The sequence below is a fragment of the Coturnix japonica genome, chromosome 1 (genome assembly GCF_001577835.2).
Source record: "Coturnix japonica isolate 7356 chromosome 1, Coturnix japonica 2.1, whole genome shotgun sequence".
Classification (NCBI taxonomy): Eukaryota; Metazoa; Chordata; class Aves; order Galliformes; family Phasianidae; genus Coturnix; species Coturnix japonica.
In genome coordinates this window covers 52,830,747-52,856,043 of record NC_029516.1, presented here as the reverse complement: position 1 = coordinate 52,856,043, position 25,297 = coordinate 52,830,747, and the positions used below count along the sequence as shown (strand labels likewise).

The window sequence follows — 25,297 nt, the reverse complement described above, 5'->3', positions numbered from 1 at the left end:
ATGAAGGGCTTTGTGTTTTCAGCTGAGATACGTAGAGCACTGTGTGTCTGCTCAGGAGAGGTGGTTGATCACAGGGCTGTGGGCTGAACCTCAAGCGCTACAAACCTACTGAAAATGGAAGGACATCAGATAGCTTTGTCTCCTGAGGATCACAGGTCCAGAAAAAAAGCTGCAGGGTACTGAGGGCAAGAAGTTTCCTCTCCTGTCTGTGATCCCTCTGGCTCTTAGCTGTAGTTGAAAGTGAAAGTAAAAACTTGAGAACTTCCATCAGGCTTTAGGAAGACTCTGCCAAAGACAAACTTTCAATAGCCTATACTGACCTAGAGGCAAATCAGTATGGTGACAAGCCAAATGGATCATCAATAGGATTGCTCTAGCTCAGCACAGCAAAGCATTCCATTTTGGCTCTGTTGCAGTGCTCCCAGTAACTCCAAAGCCCCGATCCTATTTGGCTACACATAGAGTGAATGGCTCTGGGCTGCACAGATTGCTGCCTCACCACAGCTCATTGCTTTAATGCCAAACTCAGCTCTGGGTTTTGCAGCACTCACAGGATCACTGAGGTTGGAAAAGACCTCTAAGCTCACCTAGTCCAACCGTCAGCCCACCCCCACCATGCCCACTGACCATGTCCCCCAGTGCCACATCCACACAGCTCTTGAATGCAAGGTGGCAATTTCCTTTCATAGCTGACAGACTGTGGTGGCTGCCTCATACTTTTTTTTCTTTTCTTTTCTTTTTTTTCTTTTTTTTGCTTTTAGCAGTAGGAATGCAATCTTTACCAACCAAACGCCATATGAATGGCAGATAGAGTTTCATCCTGGGGCTATTGAAATCAATTGCGAAACCATTCAGTAACCGACTACAAGCAGAAATCAATTGTACCAGTTACCAAATGGCTTAGTTGAAATGTAGAATTATTTGTTCAGAGAGCAAGGAACTATTTACTCGCGCTACTTCTGAAATCTACCTCTAGCTGTGACCAGATGGTAATTTAACTTTTAAATTGTATTTACTGCATTCTTATACTCTGATCAGTCAGTGCGAAGCTGAACACTTCAGATGTCCGCGCTTAAGCTTTAAACCTAAAACTTTAGCGGTTTCTCTCTGCCTTTGAGCTGTTGCCATCCTCAGACAGTAACAGATCAATCGGCGCTCGGCCCTTTGAAGTGTAACAGTTCAGATGTGACTGCTGTGCGCGTAGCCTGCCGTATGTTCCACTGTGAGTGGAGGCTGAGCCTCCCTACTTCACAAGTAATGAGCTCCGCTCAATTAGCAGAGCTAGTTTTTTTGGAGCGTTGTGTGTAATTAGTTTCAAGGTCTTCAGTTTTAACGGCCATTTGTTAACAGTCTTTTTATATCGCTGGCACGAAACTTGTGATTCAAATACAAGCAAACAGCCAAAAAGCTGGAGTGCTCAACTACACACATGATCCCACAGCTCAGATATCCTCTTCTGAGAAGCAGTTTGGCTTTACATTTCAGAAGCGATGACACAGCTGCATTAGGTGAAGGCCCAAGGCCTGTGGGAGCAGGAGATCATAGAATCATAGAGCCATAGAACCATAGAATGGCTGTGGTTGGAAGGCACAAGCTGCTGCCCAGAGAAGCTGTGGTGCCCCATCCAGGGAGGCACTCAGGATCAGGCTGGATAGGGCCCTGGGCAGCCTGAGCTGTTGGGTGGCAGGGGGTTGGGGCTGGGCTTTGAGGTCCTGTCCAACACAACCCATTCCATAGTTCCATGATTTCATCAGTCTGTATTGTTTTGGTGAAGGAGCTTTTCCTTCATGGTTGACTTGAGCATTATTTGTCTATCTTACAGATATTTGCTTGAGAGAAGAAAGTGGATATTGGTAGGATCTTCTCATGCAGCATGGAGAAATGGTAGCAGTGTCACCTCCCCACAGAAGAAGCTCAACAAATCCATGTTAACCTCACTGCCTGTATGACATTTTGACGAGTGCATAGAACAAGTAAGGAAGTACATAGGGGGTTTTCTCCCATGTAAACTCTGGGTTCCCATGCAAACTCAATGTGCTGGAGCCTGGCTTTGTGTGGAGCAGTGCTGGGAAGTTAGCAGCAGAACAGCAGCCCAGCACAGTGAGTGGTATCCCCACAGGGACAATCACTGCGGAGAGCTCCCCTAAGGTCGCATCAGCCTCTTGAGGGGAAAGTTTGACTGACAGTCCCACTCCCACTGGGGTTTCCTTCTGTCCCTGCTGTCCCGGTTGGATCCAAGTGCTATTTATATGCTCCCTTCAAGTACTGGAAGGCCACAATGAGGTCTCCCCAGAGCCTTCTCTTCAATCTAAACAAGCCCAGTCCCCTCAACCTTTCTTAATGTCCATTCGCTGCACTTAATCCAAGCTTTGTGCCCAGCAGCACTAGTTCTTTTTGTTAGTGAAGTTACCGATAGGACACGAGAGGGTAGGGCCACCACAGCGACGCTTTGATGGCAATTTTGGAAGAGGGGCAGCCGATCAGAGCAGGGAACACAACCTCCGTGGCCCCTCAGGGGCCGCTCGGCACAGGGCTGGTTGCGGTGCCCGGCTGTGCTCTCCGGTTGAACGCGGCGCAGGGAGCGATGCCATCGCCGCACCGCTCCGCCCGGAGCTCCGCGCCCCGCAGCGGGTGGAGGTGACAGCGCGGCAAGGAGCATGCGTGAGGGGGGGTACGGAGGGGGAGGAGGAGGAGGAGAAGGAGGAGAGGAGGAGGAGGAGGGATGGCGCGGGGAGGCGGCCGCTGTTTATTTGCAGCCGGGCAGGCTGCGCCCCGGCAGAGCGCGAGTGGCCGCCGCCGGCGCCGCCGGTGCCGCTGCCCGCCCCGCAGCATGCGGGCGGCGGAGCCGGGGCTCGCAGCGCAGCTCCCCGCGCCCGGTCCCGGTCCCGCGCCATGGTGACGGGCTCGGCGCTGGGAAACCGTAGCCGGGACCGAGCCGCTCCGCCGCCGGCCCCGCGCCCCTCGGTGCTGCCGCCGGGGCTGTGCGGCGGGGCGGCGGCGGCGGCGGTGCTGGCGGGGCTGTGCGCGCTGTGCTACGGCAACTCGCTGCGGGGAGAGTTCGTGCACGACGACGTGTGGGCCATCGTCAACAACCCCGACGTGCGGGCGGCCGCCCCAGTGGCTGCCGCTTTCACCAACGACTTCTGGGGCAAGCGGATGGCGGAGAACACCAGCCACAAGTCCTACCGGCCCCTCTGCGTCCTCACCTTCAAGTAAGTGCCCGTGGCCGGGTGGTGATGCCGCGGCTCCCGACGGCTGCACCCCGGCCCCGGCGGTGCGCGAACAGGTGCCTGCGGGCGGCTGGGGGCACCGGGCGCTCGGGGAAGCAGCTCCGAGTGAGAGGTGTGCGCAGACTTCCCCGAAGTTCTTCGTGCCGCTCAGCCCTTCGCTTTATCCCCGGTACTTCGCTCCGCGCTTGGCTGAGCGTGCCGGGAAGTTGCGCCGTTCCGAAGCGGAGCCGCGGCATCCCCCTGCTCAGCCGCTCTCCGCGTCCCCCACGCGGTCCCCGAGCGGAGTCCCGGCTTTACGGGGAGGGAACGAGAGGTCGGGGAGCAGCAAAGAACTAACGGCTCCTTCGCTAATCCCAGAAGGAAGGAGAGCCGCTCCTTCTTCTCTCAGAGGAGATCGTGTAGCAGATCGGCGCGGTCACCAGTCAGTCGCTTCATCAGCTTTGGCGTTCGCTTGTTCTTCTCTGTTTGCCGTGTTCTGACGTAACACAAATGATGGTGAATGTTTACTGCGTTTTAGCATTTAAAAATGTTTGAACGCTTGGGGGGAGCTGCACAGGAGAGCTGGTGGAGTTGGGTGATGCCGAGCACGGGGGTCCCAGTCAGACTCTGTGTATCATGAGCCTAAGGAGCAAACTCGATAGGCAGCACTAAGTGTGCTGGGAGGAGGTGGTGGTTAGGACCTGCTGAGTAACCGTCCACTCAAATAGCTGGTATTTATAATTAACATCTTACAAACTCTCAGAAGACAGTGCCTTTCTGTAAGGCAAGAACGGTTTGGGGCGGGGGTGTCCAGCATCCTTGTGCCGTAAGGACAGGCTTAGAGCTGAGAGCAATCAGTACCAGCTACTTGGGAACTGTGGCTGGGTGGAATATCCCCCATAAGCAAAACTGAATAGTGCAGATGCCCACGAGCTGAGTTGTTCAGGACGGACCGTATGTGTTCTTAAGGCAGTTCTAAGCAGGTTTCTGGAAAATCAAAGGGGTGGGAGGCAACCCCGGTCAGAGCCAGCTCAGTGCACACGGGCTGCCTCCTCTGTTAGGTGCTCAGCCAAACTGTTGCATGGCTGGGAAGCCCTCCGGTGGATCCATTACTCCCACAGCACATCTGTGGGTAATTCAAGAGGTGAGTGAACCTCCACGCATCGCCATGTGGCTACGGTGCTGGACTTGGCTGAGTAGATCGGGTTGCAGAGTTGAGGTTAAGTTATACTAATTAGCAAAGAGTCTTAAACTTTAATAACAGAATGGAAACGGAATGCTTTAGATCACATTTATGTATCTTAATGGAAGTGGTTTACCATTTGCTATTTGAAGGAAGGAGGAAAAAGAGGGGGGTGGGGGTGGGGGGGGGAAGGGGTGAAGCACTGTCCCATCTACTCCTTTTTGGAAACCAGTGGGATAGACTTTCTGAGCAAGACTTCATTCTCAAGTGCGTATAATAACCGTACAGCCAAAGCCTAGGGTCAAAGGCACAGTCATTTGTTCACTGGTTGGCACCGCATTTGGAATAAGGAAGGAGTCATTTATCTTCCCTGGCAGCAGGGGAAGGCTATTTCCAGTGTCCCAAATACCCTTCCAGCCCTCTGCTTTCCTCATTCAGCTCACTCCCCGCCTCTCAATAGGGTGCTAGAGACAGATGTTAAGATTGGAGTGGGGTGGATCCTCCATACCCAGTGCTCCCAAGCAGGATGCAGTGAATATATTCTGCCAGATGATGCTGAGCTGTGGCTGAGCTGCTGCGTGTTGCTTGCTGTGGTGTCCTGCCCGGCAGCACCTTAGAATCATAGAATTACCCAGGTTGAAAAAGACCTTGACGATCATCAAGTCCAACCACAGCCTAACCATGGTACCCTAACTCTAACAACCCTCTGCTAAATCATATCCCTGAGCACCACACCCAAATGGCTCTTAAACATATACTGGTTTTGCTCTGTTCTCCTGCAGGAGGAGAAAGACTCTACCCTGCTGGTTGGTAAATGCTCAACAGGAACGGTCTTGTAACAAAACTGAGATGAACAGCAGCGTGATTCTTTGCACCTTCCTGTGGCTGTTTTCACTTGGAAGGCTGGACTGCCTACAGGTCCTCAGCATGCAGATACTTTGTCTCCGTCTCTTTCCTGTCCTTTGCAGCTGTGAAAGCGATGCCCCGTAGTCTTGTCATTAAATGGAGCATGTCTTTCATGTATGCTATACGTTCTTGAAATGATCTCAATTAAAAGAATTTATCACCGCTCTGTCAAAAATAAATAAATAAATCTTGACGAAACACTGCTGAAATCTTGAAACAGTGCTTCAGCATCCTTCACTTATGGGAAATCCTAAATGACAGCCCTAATTCTAGCAGATTAATGCTCCGGAGCCCAACAGTGAAAAGAGCTCAACTATTTGACACTATTAGCACCGGGTCTGTCAGAATGAATGATGAGAGGTAGATATGAGTGGCCTGGGTTACTAGAATTGCTCAGCAAAACTTAAGGCTATTCACAGATCTGCTATGTTTTCTTTTTGTCTGCATGTGGGTTAACATCAGAGGGAGAAAAAGCCTGCTTGTGAACTGTTGAATTAAGCAGTGTTTACTCTGTGTCTTGGAACTTCTCTCACCTTTTCTTCTGATTTCAGTAAAGAAAAGAAGTGTTGAAACTGGGTTGGTTCTGAGACATCCCTGCTGTGCTTGGGTACCTGTTGGGTGACAGGTCTAGCATCTGCAAAGGAGTCGATATGATAGGCACTGGTTTTGCTGTTTTGCCACTGTGCACATCTACAGGTGTATGAGTGGGAATGTTTCTTAGGCTGCTGTCTCTACTCCTTCTGGGCAGGCTGGCCTCCAGGCTGGTGGGTTCACATGGCTGCAGCCTATTTGGAGCTGAAACTCTGCCTGGGTGTCTCTTGCTGCTGTTTATTGCTATCTTCGTTCTGGCCAACATTCTGGCCCCTCAAAACAACTGCCCCCTAGTTCTCCAGGTGTCTGAGCAAAGGCCAGGAGAAACAGAAGCACTCCTGGTCTCTTTAATTGGGGATAGGGTGGAGGGCACTGCTTCTAACATAGCAGAAGGCAGATATCAGTGAGGAAGGTGCCACAAGACCACGACTAGCTGCTCACTGGAGGCAAAAAGCTGACAGAGAAGATATTGGTTGGTTACGGACATTTAGCTGTTACAGGGACTCAGTAAAATGAAGCTGGCTGGGGGACTGCAGGATATATCTGGCCTTCCTTGAAGGAGATGGATGTCACAGTTCACTGGAAATGAGCTTGGATCTATGAACTTCCTCTAGTTGCTGCTTGGGTTGTTTGGGTCTGGAAGGAGGAGCTAAGAGAGATAAGTCATTGAGAAGAACTAGATTGTCCCACTGGAAAAGACATAGGCACACAGCTGGAATGTAGAGCTATCATCTCACTAGTGCTCTGACAGTAAAAATAGGGAAAAAAAGAACCATTTTATGCTCACTTGCTGAGAGCAGAATGGATGGCCCACCAGCTCTGCCTGCAGGGGGTGCTGGTTGGTGGTAGCTTTGGGTAGTGTGAATGCCTAGGGAATAAATGGGATCGTTCAGCTACAGTTCACATGGTGCAGGCACTGTGAGCCTAATATGAGACTACCAATGGCTTTAGATCAAACCCTGAAGTGATTGCGAGCTTTGGTTAGATGTAAATATGGAGCCAAAAAGAGAATTAATTCAATAAGTCACTGCCAACCTTCTGATCTATCTAGTTACATACAGCTGATCCTTCTGTTTTTTCAGCTGTATCGGTGGCGTGAGTTTCAAGGGCGGGCGGCTTAGAAAAAACAACGAGGGGAAGAAAAAAAGATTTTACATTTTATTTGTTCTTCCTTAATGGTTTATTACATTTTGACATCACAAGGTTACACGGCGAGTTATAATGTGTCAGGTCAAATATGCACCGCAGAAGTATTTTCTTCCCTCCGTGTATCTATATTAAGGCAATATCACAGTGCTCAAGATTAGGTCAGTATTTCTCCTACAAACCTTGGTCTTGCATTTCTACCCTCCCTATGGCAGCCATTCTCCGTGTACTGATGCTGTGATGCACCCCATGAAATCAATACGGCACTGGTGTAGCCACAGTGGGCTAAAGCTGCAAGAGAGGTGAGGTTACTGAGAAGTGGCATTGCTTGTCTTAGACCAGCTGTGTTGTAGTTGCAGTATATGGGTACATTTCTAGAGGTGAACTCCTTGATTCTGACCAAGTCAGGACCACGTGGCTGCCATTGTAGATCTGGGGGAGGGTGCGTGTGCCTCAAAGCTTGTCTTTTTTCCAGCTCCGGAGTTGCTCATATGAAGCTGATTTAGAGAAGACTTTTTTTTTTTCCTGCCCACCACATTAAGTGTAATTACTGTTTAGAAATAGAAGGAGTGAGCTGGAACCAAACAGGGAATGTAGCAGCGTGTCCAATTTTTTTCCCTCTATTGATTGTAGGAGCGGGCTGTGCCCCTCTAGGGGAGTGGAGCTGGCAGGGTTGCTTGGTCTCCATGGGAGGAGGCCAGGTGGCTGCTGATGAAGCCCAGTGCTCAGGGAGGGCCTCAGGGCCTGCAGGGTGCTGGAAGGCTGGTGCTGGAGCCTGAGGCCTGGCAGCAGGGAGCCCTGTACAGCCTTATGGGCGCCCAAAGCTCATGGGTGCCTGCTCACTGCTGAGCTGGCAGTCAAGCCCTAAGTGAGGATCTGCCCTCACATGCATGAGGGGGCTGTGGGAACTGTGCATGAACCGTGTTTGACTTCTGTCTGGTTGCAAAATCTTCTCTGCGGATAAAACTTGTAACAAAGCTTGTTTCTCTGTTGAGTTGAAAAGCTTTTACTTTGAGGGGCACCTTGCCCAAAAAGGCCCGGGCAGGTTCTGCGCAAAGATGTAGCTGAGGTGAATTTGGTCACATCCGTGTTTGCTGCTTTTATCACCGCTGTTTTGCCTGTATGACACCTAACGATTCCTTGAGATTTTCTCTCATCCAGTGTCCTATTCCTTTTGCACTGGTGTCACTCTTAATTTGCTTTTATCTCCTTTTACCTAAAAGGCTCAGCTCTGGACCTGCCTTCTCCCTCACAGGAGCGTTGCTGTCACTGCTGTTTAAAGTCCACAAAAGCGAAGAGCTGTGGCTGCTGCTGGTTAGCTGAGGGCATTTCTCAGCCTTTGCTTGCTGTGTTTCTGACTGCTTCCCTGGGCTTTCTCATTTATTGTCTCCCGGAGTTAAAAGAAAAGTGTTGCTCTGTTTTTGTACACTAAACTTGGTTTTCTGTTCGGTTCAGTATAAAATGAGTGGCATCTCCTATGGTCTGCAGCTTGAGCTGAAAGATTACCAAACTTGCTTCGAGGTTGATGGTCAAAGCTTTTGCATCCAATTGGAAATGTGCTCTTAATTTCAGACTAGGTTTGCACTAATGCCATTTTCTCTTCTTGATGTCCGTCTGTCCTAACTTTGTTCCGTTATATCTTGTCATTTATCCTCACAACACTTAGAAGGGGACTGCTGGTATTAAAAACATTCAAGATATTCATCCCCACCACCATCAAACTCTGGAATTCATGTTACTCTCTTGCTGTACTGTTGAAAAACAGCATGGATATACACAGCATTGCAGACCGCTGTGCGTATCACACTGCTATCTGGTATGGGGTGGTGAAGGATTCTGCGAGATGTTCATTTCTTCCTGTGCATTGCCCTTGCAGATATGATGGTTAAAGACAGCTTTTAAGACAAACTCTCATTTGTTCAAAATCTTGATCAAACGACACCTTGTCAGTCTGTAAATTGCCAGTCTGGCTTTTTCCTTGTCTGTTTGTGGAGATGAATGCAAAGCTAGGTGAGAGGTATATTCAGTATTCTTAGCGTAGGGATGACTGCCAAACCACGCTTTCTAGTGTAGCACTAGGAATTTTTGCTTAACATACTTGCCACTGCCAAGGTGCTGTTGCTTCTCAGTCTAATTGTGATTCCTGTTTTCTTTTGCTAACCCTGTTAGAAAGCAATAACCTGCTTTGAATGCCAGCATTTACCCAGTCCTCTTGTAAGTGGTGGCTTTGCTCTAAGGAAACTGATCTCACTTGGGTATTGATACGGTCTCTGGCTTCTCACCCATCTCTTTATAGAAAATCAGGTAAAAAAAAAAAGACATTTAAGCCTTATTGTCTATTTAATTCCAAGGCATTGTACTGTGCTATGAAAGTTTACCAGCACAAAGTACTGCTGCGCTTGTGCTGGCTGTCCACTGCTGCAAATGGAACTGATGTTCTTTTTTAATGCTGCAGGTTCTTCTTAATCTTTGAGCTGTTTCCAACATAGAACTTCAGCCATTGTTGCCACTGATGCAGCTGCACTGTTTTTGGCATACAGATGCTCATTTTCCTGGCATGCTGTAGATGCGTCCCTAGTGATTATGAGACTTCAGGCTGAAATAGTGAATTAGTTTACATAAAGTTTGTCATATACATCACACAAATCTAAAAGGAAAGGAAGATCACAAGAAACGTAATCCATTCTTGTATGCTAGATTAACTCATAAATCTGCATGTGAGCCTTCTTCTGTGCAAACTGTGAGGGTTTTATGAGGTGTGGGATGCTCTGAGGATTTCCATTAGGCGTTACTTGCTATAACAAATTACCATTATTATTCTGTGCGTTTCTATTTCATAACATGTTGTGGTTTTTGTTAGTCTGTTGAAAATAATAGAACAGTTTAAACTAAACAAGAGCTGCTCGGGGATAATAACAAAGTCTATAAAAAGAGAAACTCTCCAATTATGGTTTACAGTATTATTAAATCATAAGCGGTCTTAAAAAGGTTGAATGAGTCTTTGTACGAGTGGATAAAAAGTGCTATATTACAGCCCAAGGCAATCTACATAGGTTGCTCTGAAAGTAATGCCTCTTATTTGTTTCCATGGAAACTACAACAGATACAAGGAACACAGTGACACTATTTGATAGAGCAAATTCTCAGCTACAAAATACTGTTTTTCAACAGTTATCACCACTAGTTTTGCATTTCCATCAGTGATGATCAAATGTGAATTGCTTTCCCAAGGAGAAGTGTCCCTGCTGACTTTTCTAGGGTACAAGTAGGAGCCTTGGCTGGAGTGCAGCATGGCATGCAGTCTGCTCTGTGGACCTTTTACAAGTCCCCTTCCGAGAGCACAGCTCTGTAGAACCTTTTCCTGAAGTGGACAGAGGAGGAATGGAAAAGCTGCCATTCATTGCGAGGCTGGCTGTGCCAGAACCAGCCCACATATGCTGGAACATTTAGACACACAAGCTGGCATTGGGACTAGGGTATTTGCCAGTGTGGTCTGGGTGAGGAGTAGCGCTGGGACTTCTGTAATGAATTTTTCTCTTGATGGTGACTTGGTTGGTGCTATATTAGAAGATATCTGAGCAAGTCATCTGGTTTCATTGGTACATGTGCTTCTTTTTCTTTCACTCATGCTGGGCCTTTTGAGGGCCTTTGTATTTCAATGCTACAAGTTAGAAATGATAGGAATATTGGTGAGTTTGGGGCTGTCAAGTTTAAAAATTAAAAAGAGTATAACTCTTTTTTTGTGTGTGTTGGTTTAAATATGGAAGTCTAAGGGCCATCCCCAATCATTCCTGTACCCAGGAATTGCTCTGCAGTGGGACAGACTTGGCTTTCTATAGTAGGCTGCCTTTTTCCCTGCAGCCTGGTGAGTGTGCAGGGCAACATTACAAAGTTTTCATGGCTTGGATTAGAGCTGTGTGGAGCCCCAAATCCGCTCACTCATTTGATGTGCAATAAAGTCAGCTCCTGCTAACGTTTCAAAATCATTCTGCTGCCATTGTTTAGGGACAAAAGAATGTTTCCTTTATTGCCACGTGGCCTAATTTCTTATGACAAAGAGCTCTGTAGCAAAAACACTGGTGTGAATATAGTACCTGCAAACAATTGCATTTGACGTTCATGGGCCACCTAAGATGGTATTCAGAACATACAATGAGGCATGCTTGCACCCAGATTTTGCTCTGTGGGCTCAACATTGCCTCCAGGAGGATCAGCATGCACTGGCTCAGGTTTGTTGCTGCTCCCCTGAAGCCTAAGCTTCTTTGGTGAAGAAGGATCCATCCTCCTCCAATCACTGAGGCAGGTGAAATATCTCTATGTAAGCTTCTTCTTGTGCCAGAAGATGGCCACATGTTGTAAGTCATTTACTGACTAGTGTTCCGTTAACACGGTCCCTGTATTTAACAGGGTTAGCAGGGAGCAGGCTCAGGACATCTTAAAACCATGGCGGGTGTGACCCTCAGGATGTCCCATGACAACAGAAACATGGCTGTGTTGGCCATGTTGCTCTGGCCTGGCAGTTGTCTTCCTTGCCACTAGTGGGATTCTGCAGGGTTCTGATTTCAAACAAGTTGTTGTAAATGGGGACATGCACTAGTAAGTAAGTTGCCTGGTCCACTAAAGTTGAGTTGACCCCAATAATGCAGCCCAGGACAGATAGCAGCACACTGTTGCTTCTCAGGAAGGAATGTAGAGAGTATTTTTAAAAGTCATGTGTTGCCTGGCCCTCACAGACGTACCGCACCTCCTCTGTCTTACAAAGAAAGAAGGAATGTGTCTGCATGGTAGCAACAGCTTGATAGTATCGCTATTGAATCATGGATGTCATGGGATGCCGGATACCTGCTAGTAAGAACAGGAAGAGGGATTTGTAGCTAAATCTAAAATGCTTTTTAAATTGATTCATGTTTTCACTGTTGTCTGTTTTTCTGTTTTTCTTTTCTATTTTAGATATTCTTTAATACTTCCAAATTCCTTGTTTATATATAAAAACTTCACTGGATACAGACATTGTGTGTCTGTGTTGTGTGTATTTGTTCAAATGAGATACAGATGCAGTTACTTCTAAAGAAAATCAAGTTATCTTTAATTGCATGTGAAGTAAATCCTGTCAGCAGCTGTTAAGCAAGTTGACTGTAAAAAACAATGACCAGAAAACACATTAATACACTGTGTCAAACAGATGTCATAACAGCTAGTTATATGCCTCTTCCATCAGAGACACAAATTACAAACTCTCATTCAGTTTAAGGTGATCTGAGCTAACTTATCCCAAACGTTAGTGTCCTCATAAAAGTGATGCTGACTAGTATAGCAGCTTTTTAGTGTAGTCTGGTTGTCAGTAAAGCAGGGAAATGGAGCCAGTGCTGTATTTCTGATGTGGGACTGTGCTAGTGGATGCTGGGAAGCATCAATTGCTTCAGTGTAGCAAATCTAACTTAATGCGGGGCACAGTCCTCTCCTATCTCCATATTATGAGGCTTGCCAAATTCAACTGCATATTTTAGGAGGAAAATTGGGGAAGTGGTTTCTCTTTAATCAGATAAACCAGAAGTTCAGAGCAATTTTCACTAATTAGTTTAATTGCACTTACATTAGCAGACTGCAAATCAGTCAGAAAGCATCATTCAGAGCATTTGCAAGTTGTCCTGCTATCACAAAGCTGCCCCAGCCTAGTTATGGCTCTTGTTTTTAATTTCAGGTTAAACATCTTGCTGGCTGGAATGAACCCCTTCTATTTCCACGCAGTGAATGTAATTCTGCACTGTCTGGTGACTCTCGTGCTGATGTATACTTGCAACAAAGCTGTATTCAAGGACTGTCGACTTGCTTTTGTCACAGCGCTGTTCTTTGCTGTGCATCCCATTCACACCGAGGCTGTAAGTATGTGACACACAAAAAAAAACCACCAAAAAAGGTGACACAGGCGCTAAAACTAGAAGTATACCCTATTTATTCATTTATTCATTCATTTATTAGGAAACTTCTGAGTCTTGTGCCATGTGGTAGCTGTGATATTTGCTTTGGAAGATCAGAGAAGAGAATATGCCATAGTTGCAGGAGTCCTTAAGGAAGTCACTCATTCAGACTTGTTATCTTTCTGCTCTGGTGCTCAATTCTCAGTGAGGGTCCTCAGCACCAGTTCAGCAGTAAATGGGCAGTCAGTCACTCGGTGAAAATGTCGATCCTTCCATAACCAAAGAGCTCATTGAGGCCACTGTTCCCTGCTGGGACGTTGTTTTATCCCTACGCTTGCCTTCTCTAATCATCAATGTAAGGGAGGAACGCCGAACGGAGCGTCAGAATGTGTTTGGACTGAGATCACTTGGATAGAAGTCATATGGCCCACAGATTATTTTGTAGTGCTTTGAATTAAAAAAATAAGAATACCGCCCTCAGAAAAATGAGTTCACATAAATACTATGGTAAGTGCACAGAGCAGCAGCCCATGCTGCACTTTTTTTCTGCTTGTTCTATGAAAACAGTTAACGACTTACTCATTCCACAGCCACAGTCTAATAGTGTGGGGAGTTACTTCTGTGGATAAAATAAGTCTTGCTGTCTTTGCAAAGGAAGTGCGCTGTGTAGTTGTATGGGCTTCAAATAAAGGAAGAAGAAGAAGAAATGCACTCGTTAGTGGAGATACCGTTGACATCATAGACTTGTAAGGAGCCTTTGTAAATCAGCGAGCAAAGCGGGGGGCTGCTGCTGCTGAGAACTTTTGAGGAGAGATTACCTTAATAACAAAAAGCCATGAGCTTTTTGAGTCACTGCCTGTGCTGTCTTGTGTGTACTAATCAGCCAGGCCTCTTTTGATAATGCAGCTCTGTACGACAGGGGAAGTTCTAAAGAGGGACTCTTTTGAATTTATTTTTGTCTGGGTCAGAACTTAAAAAGGTTAAAATAAATGCCAGAGCACTGAATATAGATTAATTATGTAAGCTCAAAAGAAGCAAAATTTCAAAGGGCCTTTTATTTGCTTTATGTTCAACTTCAGATCTTTATGAAATGGAATATTGAAATATTTTGTACGAAATAGTTGTACATCCTTCTCGAGTATTCCCTTTCTTACAAAAAGATTTTGTTATTTGATATGTGGGAAAACTCTCATAAACCCAGATTGTTCAAAGAGAATAAATTCCATACAGCTCTATTACTTTTTGGTGATAAAGTTTATTCAAATGTTAATGATTAACTCACTCCTATATAATAACTCTTCTCCAAAGAATTGTCCTTTCAGTAGTCCTTTAACAAATCTCAGCTCTGGGAGTTTGATGTGTTTCTCATTCAGCTCATAGTACACAGAATTAAAGCCAATTCCTGAGACTGGTATTTTTTTTTCTGTGCAGCTTTATCAATATTTTAAAAGAGAACTTAATGACTTCCATACTGGATTACTTGTTTGTTTTGCCATTTGAGAAATGCAGTAGTCAAAACTGAGTATATCCTACACGAGCCAAGTAACATTTTGGTGTGGTGAGGGAGGATAACACTTAAGGTTTGTTTTTGTCCTCAATATTTAAAGTAGTAGCGGTTAGCACAGATTGTTGAGACAGTCACTGAATGTACATGAATGTGCCTTTTTATATATATCTGTTTTTACATCTGTGCATTTCTTTTCCTTTTAGGTAACAGGTATAGTAGGCAGAGCGGATGTCCTTGCCTGTCTACTCTTTCTGTTGGCTTTTCTCTCCTATAATAGGTATGGCTCCTTGTTATCAGTTCTTATAATTGGATAAGATACTGTGTTTGAGGAGGAAATCCATTGATTTCTGATAATTGCTGGCAGAGGTCCTTCCTCCAGCATGGTGCCTTGAAGCTGTGCTCTGGCCCATGCTGCAGTTGGAGTGCCCAATAAGTGATACTTCTGAAAAAGAATGTGTAAAAAGGGAAGTCAGCATTTCATAGAATTGTGGATTGGTTTGGGTTGGAATGGACTTTAAAGATCACCTAACTCCATTGACATTACTAAGTGACCATACAAGAGTACTTGTAGAACCATGTAGAACCATGTAGAACTTGTAGTGACCATATAAGAGTGCTTGTAGAACTGGACCTAAAATTAGAAATAAATGCTTTCTACTAAAGGCATATCTTTAGTATGGAGAATGAAGAATCCAGCCTGTGAGAGTTCAGGATTAATGTCCAGACTGTTAGTTGTCCTTTTCAGATGAAAACCTGTCTCTGTTTGCTGTGTGCTAAAACTGTAATTGATCGAGCACACATAAGAAATAGCTCTGCTTCAATGGAGTTTCTGCCCCTTCATATTGCTGTTTAATTTAGGAAAGGCTGCTTGTGTTCTTCTAGGGGTGTTTACTACAAATCACATCTCTGTATTCATCTGAAGGTTTTGAAGGTATAAAACTGGTAACTATCCTGTAGGAAATGTTTTGTTTGATTTTTTTTGTTTGTTTTCTTCTTCTCTCTCAGGATATAGACTTAGTGCCCAGGTTTTTAAGGATTAGGGCATAGGCTGATCCATTGGAGTGGGAGTGAGATGGAGGATATTTTGCTTGTATGGTGCATTTTGTCACACTAGGAAAACTTAAGCATCTGTATTCTAGATGACAGAAAGCAGGTGTTTCTCTGTCCTTTGTGCTTGTACTTACTCTACCTTCCTCTGACTATTTGAGCAGAAAGATAAGGTAGACATCATCTTTTACTCTTCTGTTCAAGTTCCTGGCGCACTTCTCAGTACTTATACTTTCCCTTCCTGCCCCAGTGTCTAAGACTTTCTTCACTTATCAGCAAACAGTGTAGATTGTTTACCTCACTTATTTTCTGGATCTCAAGAAACTGTGGTAAATTGCCTCAATATTTGTGTGAATATAGTGAATATATTTTAAATTTTCTGCTGTTTTCATGTATGTCAAATTTCTTTTTCAGGAGCGTGGACCAGCTTTATGTTGGGGAACATTTCCCTCCCACTGCCTCCCCATTCTTTTTGCTGCTTAGTTTATTCCTTGGGACGTGTGCAATGCTTGTGAAAGAAACTGGAGTCACTGTGTTTGGTGTGTGCTTGGTATATGACTTCTTTTCCCTCTCCTGCAACGGCCTCAAACTGTGAGTAATCTCTATGCTTACTGTGCTTTTCAGTGTTGCTGCCTGTATGTACAGAGTATGTATCATTAGACACAGCACTGCCAGAGATGTCTTGCCCTTCTGAATTCAATGGTGCTCATTTGACAAACTTGGAAGGCACCAAGTTTTCATTCTGGTGGTGTTTTTTATTCTATAGCTGCCTGTTAAATTTTGCTGGGCAAACTGACCAAATGTGAAGAACTCATCTCTGAAGTGCTCGGTTCACTCTGGCAAGGCCAATATTTATTTCTTACAGGGGAGCTCAGGATGAATTATGAACATTTTAACATTTCTCTGTTTTAACTCCTTCTGGTAGTGGTATTGCTGAAGTATGTTATTACACTCGGTAGTAAAATCAAGTTTAATTCTTGTCCTTAGAAAAAATCAGGTAAGGGGAAAATATCCAGCCTGTTCTGGAGTGACTGGAATAATTAGGAACTCCTGCAGTTATTGGAAAAAAAAACCCTCAAATCGTTGAGGACAGTATCTCTCACCCCTTTAGTTTTACAATAACTGTGTAACTCTGCACCTCTGTTAAAAGGCAGAATTCTTTCAGCTCATAAAAGCTGTCTTATTCATTTCTGTCCTATACTGTGCTGGGACAGATCTGTCAACAAGTGAGCACATGTGAGAGCTTGCTGCTGCTGATGACAGGAGGTCCCGCTCCTGCCATCACCTCCCACGTTCCTACCTGCCTTGTACCCTGGGTCCTGCAGCCCATCACACCCCAGCAGGAGTTGCCATGCTTGAGTTGTAGAGCAAGCTGCCAAATTCATGTTCCTGCAGTAGTGCATTCAGTCACCTCCCATCAGGGCTTGGGGGCTCAGCTTAGGATTTCTCCTGCTTTCATCTGCTGAGTAAGTTGTAATGGTGTCACTGGTGGGCAAGTAGCCAGTGAGGAGATTTCTGGGAGCTGACAGCCATCACACCGCTCACAGCGCCCGTGTTTGCAGGCTGCTGGGTGGTGTTCCAGGAGCTGCCTGGCTAAAGATGACACAAAATGTAATTATTAGAAGACCTGTGCTTTCTCTTCCCTCCCTCCCCTCAGTTTCCACCTTCCCTTAGCTTTGCATCCCACTGCTTGGGTTATTTCCTGTGCTTCAGTGTCACTCAGCTGCCCAGATATGGCAGCTGTTTAGCTTGCAAAGAGAAATCTCTGTGGTTCATATATACTGCACTTTAATATTAGATCTAGTTGCATGTCTTGTGTGCTCTGTGACACTCAAGATTTTATGATTTATTTTCTTTTTTAAGGGGCAGCAGAAAACCAGTAGCCTTCAACACACTGCTGAAACTCATAGAACCATAGAATGGCTTAGCTTGGAAGGAATCTCGAAGCCCACCCAGCTGCAGCCCCATGCTGTGAGCAGGGCTGTCACTTAGCAGCAGGGCTGCCCAGGGCCTCATCCAGCCTGGCCCTGAACAGTCCAAGGGTGGAAAACCCACAGCTTTTCTGGACAGCCTGTGATAGGGCCTCACTGCCCTCCTTTCCTCCTGCTCTTTCCACCAGCCTGGACAAATCAGATCTCTGTTTAAACAAGGTTATTTTCTGCAACAACTGACATATTATCTTTCCAATTGTCCCCTCTTTTCCTCCCTTTTCTCTGCTTTTCAATGCCTGCTCAGGAGGAATGGGGGCACCCACACAAGACCTGTCCGGCAGCCTGCAGCTTCGCTCCCCGCCTCGCTGCCAGTCCAATCCCGGGAGAATGGGAAGCATCGCTTTGCTCACAGGACTGCATGGAGCTCCTGCCACCCCGAGGAGCCGCGCAGCGGTGGACTTCGTGTGCCCAGCAAAGCCATCTGGGTTATTCGCAGGTACTGCCTGTTGCCTGGCTTTTCCCTTGCAGCTTTTCCCCTGACTGTGTCAGCTCCTCTGCATTGGTTTAGTTGCTTGGAGCCTGAAATTTGTAATTTTTTTTTTGTGTTAATGGGGAAAGAGATGGGAAGAAGGGTAGGAAGAAGGGAAGAAACGGAATAGTCAAAAAGTGCACTTTTACCTGGGAAAGGAGAAAATCTGAGGTCTGTCCATGTCCTGAGACCTACAGTCCTAGGATGATGTCGGTGGGCAATGTGCTCCTTCACAGCATCTTCATAGGTAAAGTCAAAATTGAATGTGAAAAGTAGGAACATGTACAGTGCTGCTGTACACATGCACAGCTTTGCTTTGGGCACTGTATATCTCTCAGAACACACTTGAGGGGTATAATTTCTACATGTCTGCATATCTTTGTATACATATGAGAGTAATGGTGATGCCCACTCTTGCCTTACACCTGTGAGCATGCACATAATGGTGAAGGCCAGGCTCAGGCAGGAGCAAAATGATTTTTAGAGGCAGTGTCTAGCATTTCTCAACACGTTCATTGTGCATCTCACTTGGGAAGAAAGGACTCCCCCTGAATTCAGGGCCATGCTTTGCCATGGAGCTGTGCTTGGTGCTCTTGCTCAATTTGAATAGCACTACAGCTACAGTGAGCAAACAGCAAGTTTTAGCTTCGGCATACTTAGCAGCAGCTTTACTGCTGATATTTGGTTTTAGCTACAGAATAGTCACAATATGACTTACTTTTTGGAGAGTGGTAGTAATGAGTCGCCCCACACTACCTACTTCTTGGGGAAAGTGTTTTATTCCTGGAATAGATCAGAAATTATCTGCTGCAGTTCTGTATTCATTTAATCTTCTTGCTCCATCAGTATGGATGGTGTACAGGCTGTTACATGCAGTCCTTTCCTTCTCATTGCAGAATCTGTTTGCTCTATATTTAGGTAAAACGGTTCAGCCTACTCGAGAGCTGCTAAGACACAGACTGATCGTCCTGGTGTTTAGTCTGATGGGTCTCACTTAAGCGTAGCTGTGTTTTTGGCTTTGTTTTTAACAAGGAGAGAAGTGGGTTTGGCTGTGTTGCCTCTCTGTGTGGGAACCCATGACAGAAGGATGATGAGGAAGTCATCTTCTCAGGGTGGCTCAGTGCCAGCTGCTCCGGCACCCAGACTCCTGTGGCACTGGGAACAGCTTCTGAAGTGTGTGTTGGTTTTTTTGTTTGTTTTCATTTCTTCTCCTGTATTCCCAAATGAGTAGAACTATTAGCTAAACACAGATGACCCCTGTTCATTCTGATAGTCCAGGCCAGAATGGGCGGTCTTTACACCTCTTGGAATATCTCACTTCCAAAGTTTAGTATCTGTTGGAGAAGAGTAATCTGAGCACAGACATTGGGGCAGCTGCAATTCCTGACTTTTATTCTTTCCCTGTTTCTTTAAATGCATTCAAAGTGTTCTTGATCAGGAGAAGCCACAGAAGTTGCATTGTGAGGACAGTGCACATGGGATGGCTTCATGGTTTGTCCGTGCTGCCAACTGGCATTTCCTTTTCAGCAGCTGACTCTTAAAGTGTTGGAAAGGATTTCCGCACATGGCAAATTGAGCTCTGTGTGTACAAAGCTGCTTTCTTTTTCAAAAGAGGCTCTCATGGTAGAAGCCTCTCAGCTTCTCTTTTCAAGTGACAGTACACAGCACTCTTATGATGACCCATTGCATGACAGCTTGCTGGGGAATGCCTGGAGTGAAGCTGGCGTGGGCCCAGAAGACCCAGTGGTGTGGCTTAGAGAAGCTGGATGTGGCATGTTTGTGTGATAGCTGTGCCTCTGGTAGAAAGCTTGGGGATGCAGCTGTGATGCAGTGTGTCCCTGGGTTCTAGGTTAGATATCAGCAGAAAGTTCTTTACCAAGAGAGTGGTGAGGTACTGGAACAGGCTGCCCAGAGAGGCTGTGGATGCAACCTTTGTCCCTGGAAATGTTCAAGGCCAGGTTGGGTGGGATCCTGGGCAGCCTCGTCTAGCATTAAATGTGGAGGTTGGTGGCCCTGACTGTGACGGGGGGAGGAGGGGTTGGATAATCATGATCCTTGAGGTCCCTTCCTACTTGGGCCATTCTGTGATTCCTCTCATATTTGTATGTGCAGAGTTCCAGTTGAGAACTTCCCTGCTCTCATAGTGTGTCTAATGTCAAAGTTTACTGGTTACTCTTAAAAAATAAATGTGCTGCTACAGTGTTTGTTACTTAAGCAGATCAAACAGATGCAGTGTTTTCAAGACATCTTCTCATGTAGTAACCCCATGGTGTGCACTTGCATTTGTATGAAACTGCAAGATTAAATGTCTTGCAGCTTAGCATCTCCAGATGTCATCCACATCACCTGGAGGTCAGAGGACCATTACCTAATCATATGGCTGTGGTCCTCCCATTAATTCAATTTGCTGACTCATGTCACAGGACAGATTAAACTAGTTTAAATACTTTCTGCATTCACTCTTTCTCTAGAGCTATTGGTACATTATATGATGTGGAATAGGAAGCAGGCAAAGCAATTACTCTGTTAAAAGGCAATCCATCTTTGGGGGTGGAAAAGTAAATCAGGAAATCCTTGCTATCACTACAAAAAAAAAAAGATAGGAGGAAAAAAAATTGAAATTGCTGTCAAACATGCAGAATTAATTACACAGTTTATTCTCTGTCATCAGTATTTCCCTGATTTGTGTAGATCTCACAGCAACAGGGAAGGGAAAAGATTTGTAAAAACTCCAGAATTGGAAGACTGATTGGATGTGGTCAGATAGCTTCAAGTGCCTTACATAGAGCACCACTCTGCTTGATTGTAAGCTCTTTTCTAGCTTAAGCAGTGCACAACTGTTTTATTCTATTCCTTCAGATACTTGCAATTTGACATATTAGATTTCTGTTTAATTTACTATGTGTACCTTCCCCTTGAAGCTAACTGAAAAATGCAGAAAAAGCTAATGGAGGAGCTGAGGCATTCTAATTAGCAGTAACTGGAGTTAGTTATGTAAATTCTTGGTGCAGAGAGATGTCTCTGTGAATGCGTGGGTTGCAGCTCTGGGTGTATTCAGAAGTAAGGAATGCGTTAGGCTGGGTGAAACTGCAGGTTTTATCACCGTGATTTATTACAGTTTAGGGGGATGTTGGCATATACTGCTGAAATAGAGTAACTAAGATCTCCTATGAATTTGATCAGGCCCCCTGAGTTTGAAGGCCTGAAAGAGGCTCGTGACTACCCATTCCTGTGATGCAAACATAGAACAGATGAGAGGAAGTTTCACATCAACCTTCTGCTTAGGATGAAGCCAGAACTTCAGTGCTTTCACTGTGAAAGTATATGATTGTGTGGCATAGAATCACAGAATGATCTGGGTTGGAAAGGAACTTAAAGCCCATCCAGTTCCAGCCCCCCTGCTGTGAGCAGGGAAACCTATCACTGGATCCAGCCTGGCCTTGAACACCTCCAGTGATGGGGCACCCACAGTCTCCCTGGGCAGCCTGTTGCTGTGCCTCACCACTCTCTGAGTAAATAATTTCCTCCCGATATCTAGTCTAAACCTATCCCCTTTTAGTTTAAACCATTACCCCTTGGGTAAAGATTATCTTCCCGTGTTTTTTTTTTTGTAGGCCTCCTTTAGATGCTCAGAGGCCTTTGCGAGGTCTCCCCTGAGCCTTGTCCAGGCTAAATAATGCCATATTTCTCAGCATTTCTTCATGAGAGAGGTGCTTTAGCAGTTACTGTAGCAGGCCCATGTCTGTCTTAGGCTCCTGAGCTGAATGCAGTGCTCCAGGTGGGGTCTTACAAGAACAGAATCCGGTTATCAAACAATATGAGTACCTCATTGCACACCATAGTGTTCTTGATTTCTTGAACTCATTGGTAAATTAAAACCAGGAACTATTTTTTTATTATTTTTTCCCCATTATTATTCCAAAACCATGTAATATAGTTATCGTTTTGCCACTTCACAGATGCCTCACACTCACTACTACTGAATATTGTCTTGCTTGTGACCTCCCTCTTGTATCTCTTAGCCACCCTGATGGTTTTGAGCTTTCTAAGTGAGTCTGTAGGTGGGTCACAGTCAAAGATCTGGGCATTCTTGAAAAATAAGACTTCTCGGTAACTTGCAAGCTTTTGAAATGGAAATCCATGTTTTTCTTTGATCATCTAAAAACTGATCTTTATTGCATATGCAGTTGGAATTGTTCCCTTGGAATTGACAATAGACCAGTTTTTATTATGTTCATTTTCCATGTAGTCCAACCATTGTATTGATTTATTTTTTACGTGTGTTTCTTTTTTGCTTTCTTGCCAAGTGACCAAAGAAGAAGTGGATGTGCTTGGACCTATGCCCAATAGTTTCAGTTCACATCTCTGTGTATGTGCAAAAGAGACCATGGGAGCTCACTGCATGTTCACACTGTGGGATCCAGGGCAGAAAACCCAGTGATGTAAAATTCAATAAAGTCCTTAAGGTTGTAGCAGGGATAAATGTGACCTGATGACTAAACCGTCAGCAATGTTGTTTCCTTTTGCAGTAGTAGGGGAAAGGGAATGGAAACACTGTGCAGAACATGGTGCATTCCTGAGATGGCTTTGCTGGCCTGAAGATTGATATAGTATGAGGGAAAGTATGTTGAGGTCATAATGTATCTTCCCCACGTCCCAGCACAGTGTGCGCGTTCTATGTTTGAGCTGAAACAGATGCTGTCCACCAACATGAAAAAGTAGAGGGAGAGGCATATGTGACCTGCAACTGGGTAGAAATTGCATGATTTGGGTTTGGCTTTTCCCCACTGGGTGCTAAAGGGGTGATTTTTTTCTAATTCTTATGTAGTGATTAATTTTATTACATTTTTAAAGCTAATTTAGTAGTACAGCACATCTCTGCTTTAACATGAAACCTCTCTTGAAAAAGCAGAAATCTCAGCTGTATTTATAAAGCTTTTCCTTGCAATGCAATCCTTAGATTCATAGCTAATACAGACAGAAGAGTGTAGTGGGTTCCACAGATGTTCAGGTCCTGGGTTGCACTGATCCTAGGTTTCACAGGATTTCTCTCTTGCAAACTTGGAATTTTCTTGAATTTGTCAAAGTTTTGTATCAAGCAATGGCTTACCATATGAAATTGCCTGGGTTACAGAAGTGCTAGGAGGACATTTTCTGTTAGATTTCATACAGCTTTTTTAAGCTTCAGAAAGCCATTCTTGTGCTCACGCGGCCTGAATGTAGCGATGATTGCATTCATACACAAAGTACTGCAAGTAAAAAGCACTGCATACCTCTGACAAAACACTAAGACCTAACTATTATTTTTGCAAGGTGAACATACAACAAAAGAGAAGGCTGGATACTTGTTATGGCCAGACTTTGCAAACACTGACACAATAGTTGGTAAAGAAACTTGAGGACAGAGACCTGGTTTAGAATTCAGTCTGTGGTGGTAAGGGTCTGGGAATCTTGCAATCAAAATGATTTTATTCTCAGGAAAGCATAATGAATAACCTGGAACATGAAGCCTCTCACAGTCTGTGATGTTCAGAACAACGTTTGGTGTTAGATTGTCTTTGTGCAAAAGGAGAGCGAAGTGCTCAATGGTCACTGGCCGTGCATGGAATTTTTCGGGGGGGGGGGGGGAATGTGGAGTGGGGGTGTTGTGGTTTAAAACTGAGCAGAAAATAGAATGACCCAACTTCACCCCAGAAGACAAGCAGGAGCTGGAGTCCCAAGACCTGAGAAGGCACTGAGTGTGCTGAAAGAACAGATTAGATAAGTGCCATCGTTACCTTGGTAGCTGGGGGATGCTTCTTATATGGTTTGCAAGCTTTTTTTAGTTGTAGCAGACCTGCTAAAGCTCTCCCATTCTTTCTATTTAGTAAACTTAAGTTGCGAATGAAGTTCAGACCCCTTAGGGGAGGTGTATTGCAGAGGTGGATTTGGCCAGCAGTTTGCTTTTCTCTGAACTTATTCCTTTAAAACATTTTTCCATTGTGAGTCTGAGCTGTAGCTACTGCTGTGTCCATGTCCTGTCCTTTCAGGAAATGTTCCCTGACTGTAACATGTGAATCTTGTTCCTCTTCTTTGTGTATAGTCACTGATAATACTGTCATGCTCAAATAGTACCAGAGGCCACTGGAAATCTTTATTAGAGCCTAGGAGCACATGCAATGTGAGTGTCTCTGTGCTTAAAGCCTTGGATTCAGCCTGGGATTTCAGTGCTCTGATTTGTGACTGCCTTCCACAGAACCCTTGCATAATCTTGGGAAAATTGTTCCCACTGTGCATGCTAGAAGATGAGGCACAGTGATGCATGTTTCCTTTCTACCTCCATTTATTTGTGTGGCGTGGTTGTTGTTTTAAGACTGTAAATTTCTTAGGTCAGTCTAAGGACTGTCTCTCTTCTGCATGCTTTTGGCTTTGTGTGTCTTAATCTTGGAAATCTGCAAGTGCTATCTCAGTACAAGTAACTGAAGTTTAGTTATTGCTAGCTGAAGTTTACCTCAAAACATCACTGCCTTGGTATGATGATGACTGATGTTGCACACACACATGTACACACAAGAGGATAGATTAAGACATGGGGAAGAATACAAGAGAAATGGTTTTTAGCTAAAGGAGGAGGGATTTAGATTAGATGTCGAGGGAGGTTTTTTGACTGAGAGGGTGGTGAGGTGCTGTCACAGGCTGCCCAGAGAGGCTGTGGACACCCCAACCCAGGAGGTGTTCAAGGCAAAGTTGGATGGGACCCCGGGTAATTTGGCCTAGTGCTTGATGTAGCAGTTGGCAACCCTGCCTGTGGCAGGGAGCTTTAAACTTTGATAATCCTTGAGGTCCCTTCCAACCCCAGCCATTATATGATTCTGTGATTCTTTGGGAGTGAGAAGGAGGGTGCCAAGTTGTGCAGTCACCAGTTAACAGCCTGGTACTTTCAGCTACGCCGTGTGTTTATATTATGACAGTTTTTAATTGCACGATCACATGCCATTTTTTCTGCATGATCCATCTCTATCGAGTACCCAGAATGGCTGGTGCTCACTTAATGAGCAACTGTTCAATACTTTGTTTCTTCCTTGTCCGGAGCATGGCTCCATGCCTTGTCTACATCATATTAAGTCCTGTTCTGAGAAAGATTAACTTCTTGATAATTTCTGTATGTATGAACTACCAAGTAAAATATTTCCTCACCAATTGTTGCTTCAATCTGTAACCCTTCAAATGACTCTTGGCATAATTTCTAGATGTCCTGTTTCTTTGTTTTTGGGAAAAAAAACAAACAACAAGGAAATGGAGTAAACAGAGTTTTCAGAGGGTTTCCACAAGGGTATGAACAGTTGGAATG

At 45.0% G+C, this 25,297-nt stretch overlaps 1 protein-coding gene across 1 annotated transcript in view; it reads left to right on the top strand.

Moving 5' to 3' along the window:
• Positions 1 to 2,877: 2,877 nt before the first annotated feature.
• TMTC1 (transmembrane O-mannosyltransferase targeting cadherins 1) overlaps positions 2,878 to 25,297 on the top strand; it is a 138,689-nt gene continuing 116,269 nt past the window's right edge. The window contains exons 1-5 of the mRNA XM_015865935.1: positions 2,878 to 3,212; positions 12,737 to 12,914; positions 14,664 to 14,737; positions 15,922 to 16,098; positions 17,743 to 17,934. Coding sequence (XP_015721421.1) covers positions 2,893 to 3,212; positions 12,737 to 12,914; positions 14,664 to 14,737; positions 15,922 to 16,098; positions 17,743 to 17,934 — 941 coding nt within the window. The 5' untranslated portion in view covers positions 2,878 to 2,892. The remainder of the gene's footprint in view (positions 3,213 to 12,736; positions 12,915 to 14,663; positions 14,738 to 15,921; positions 16,099 to 17,742; positions 17,935 to 25,297) is intronic.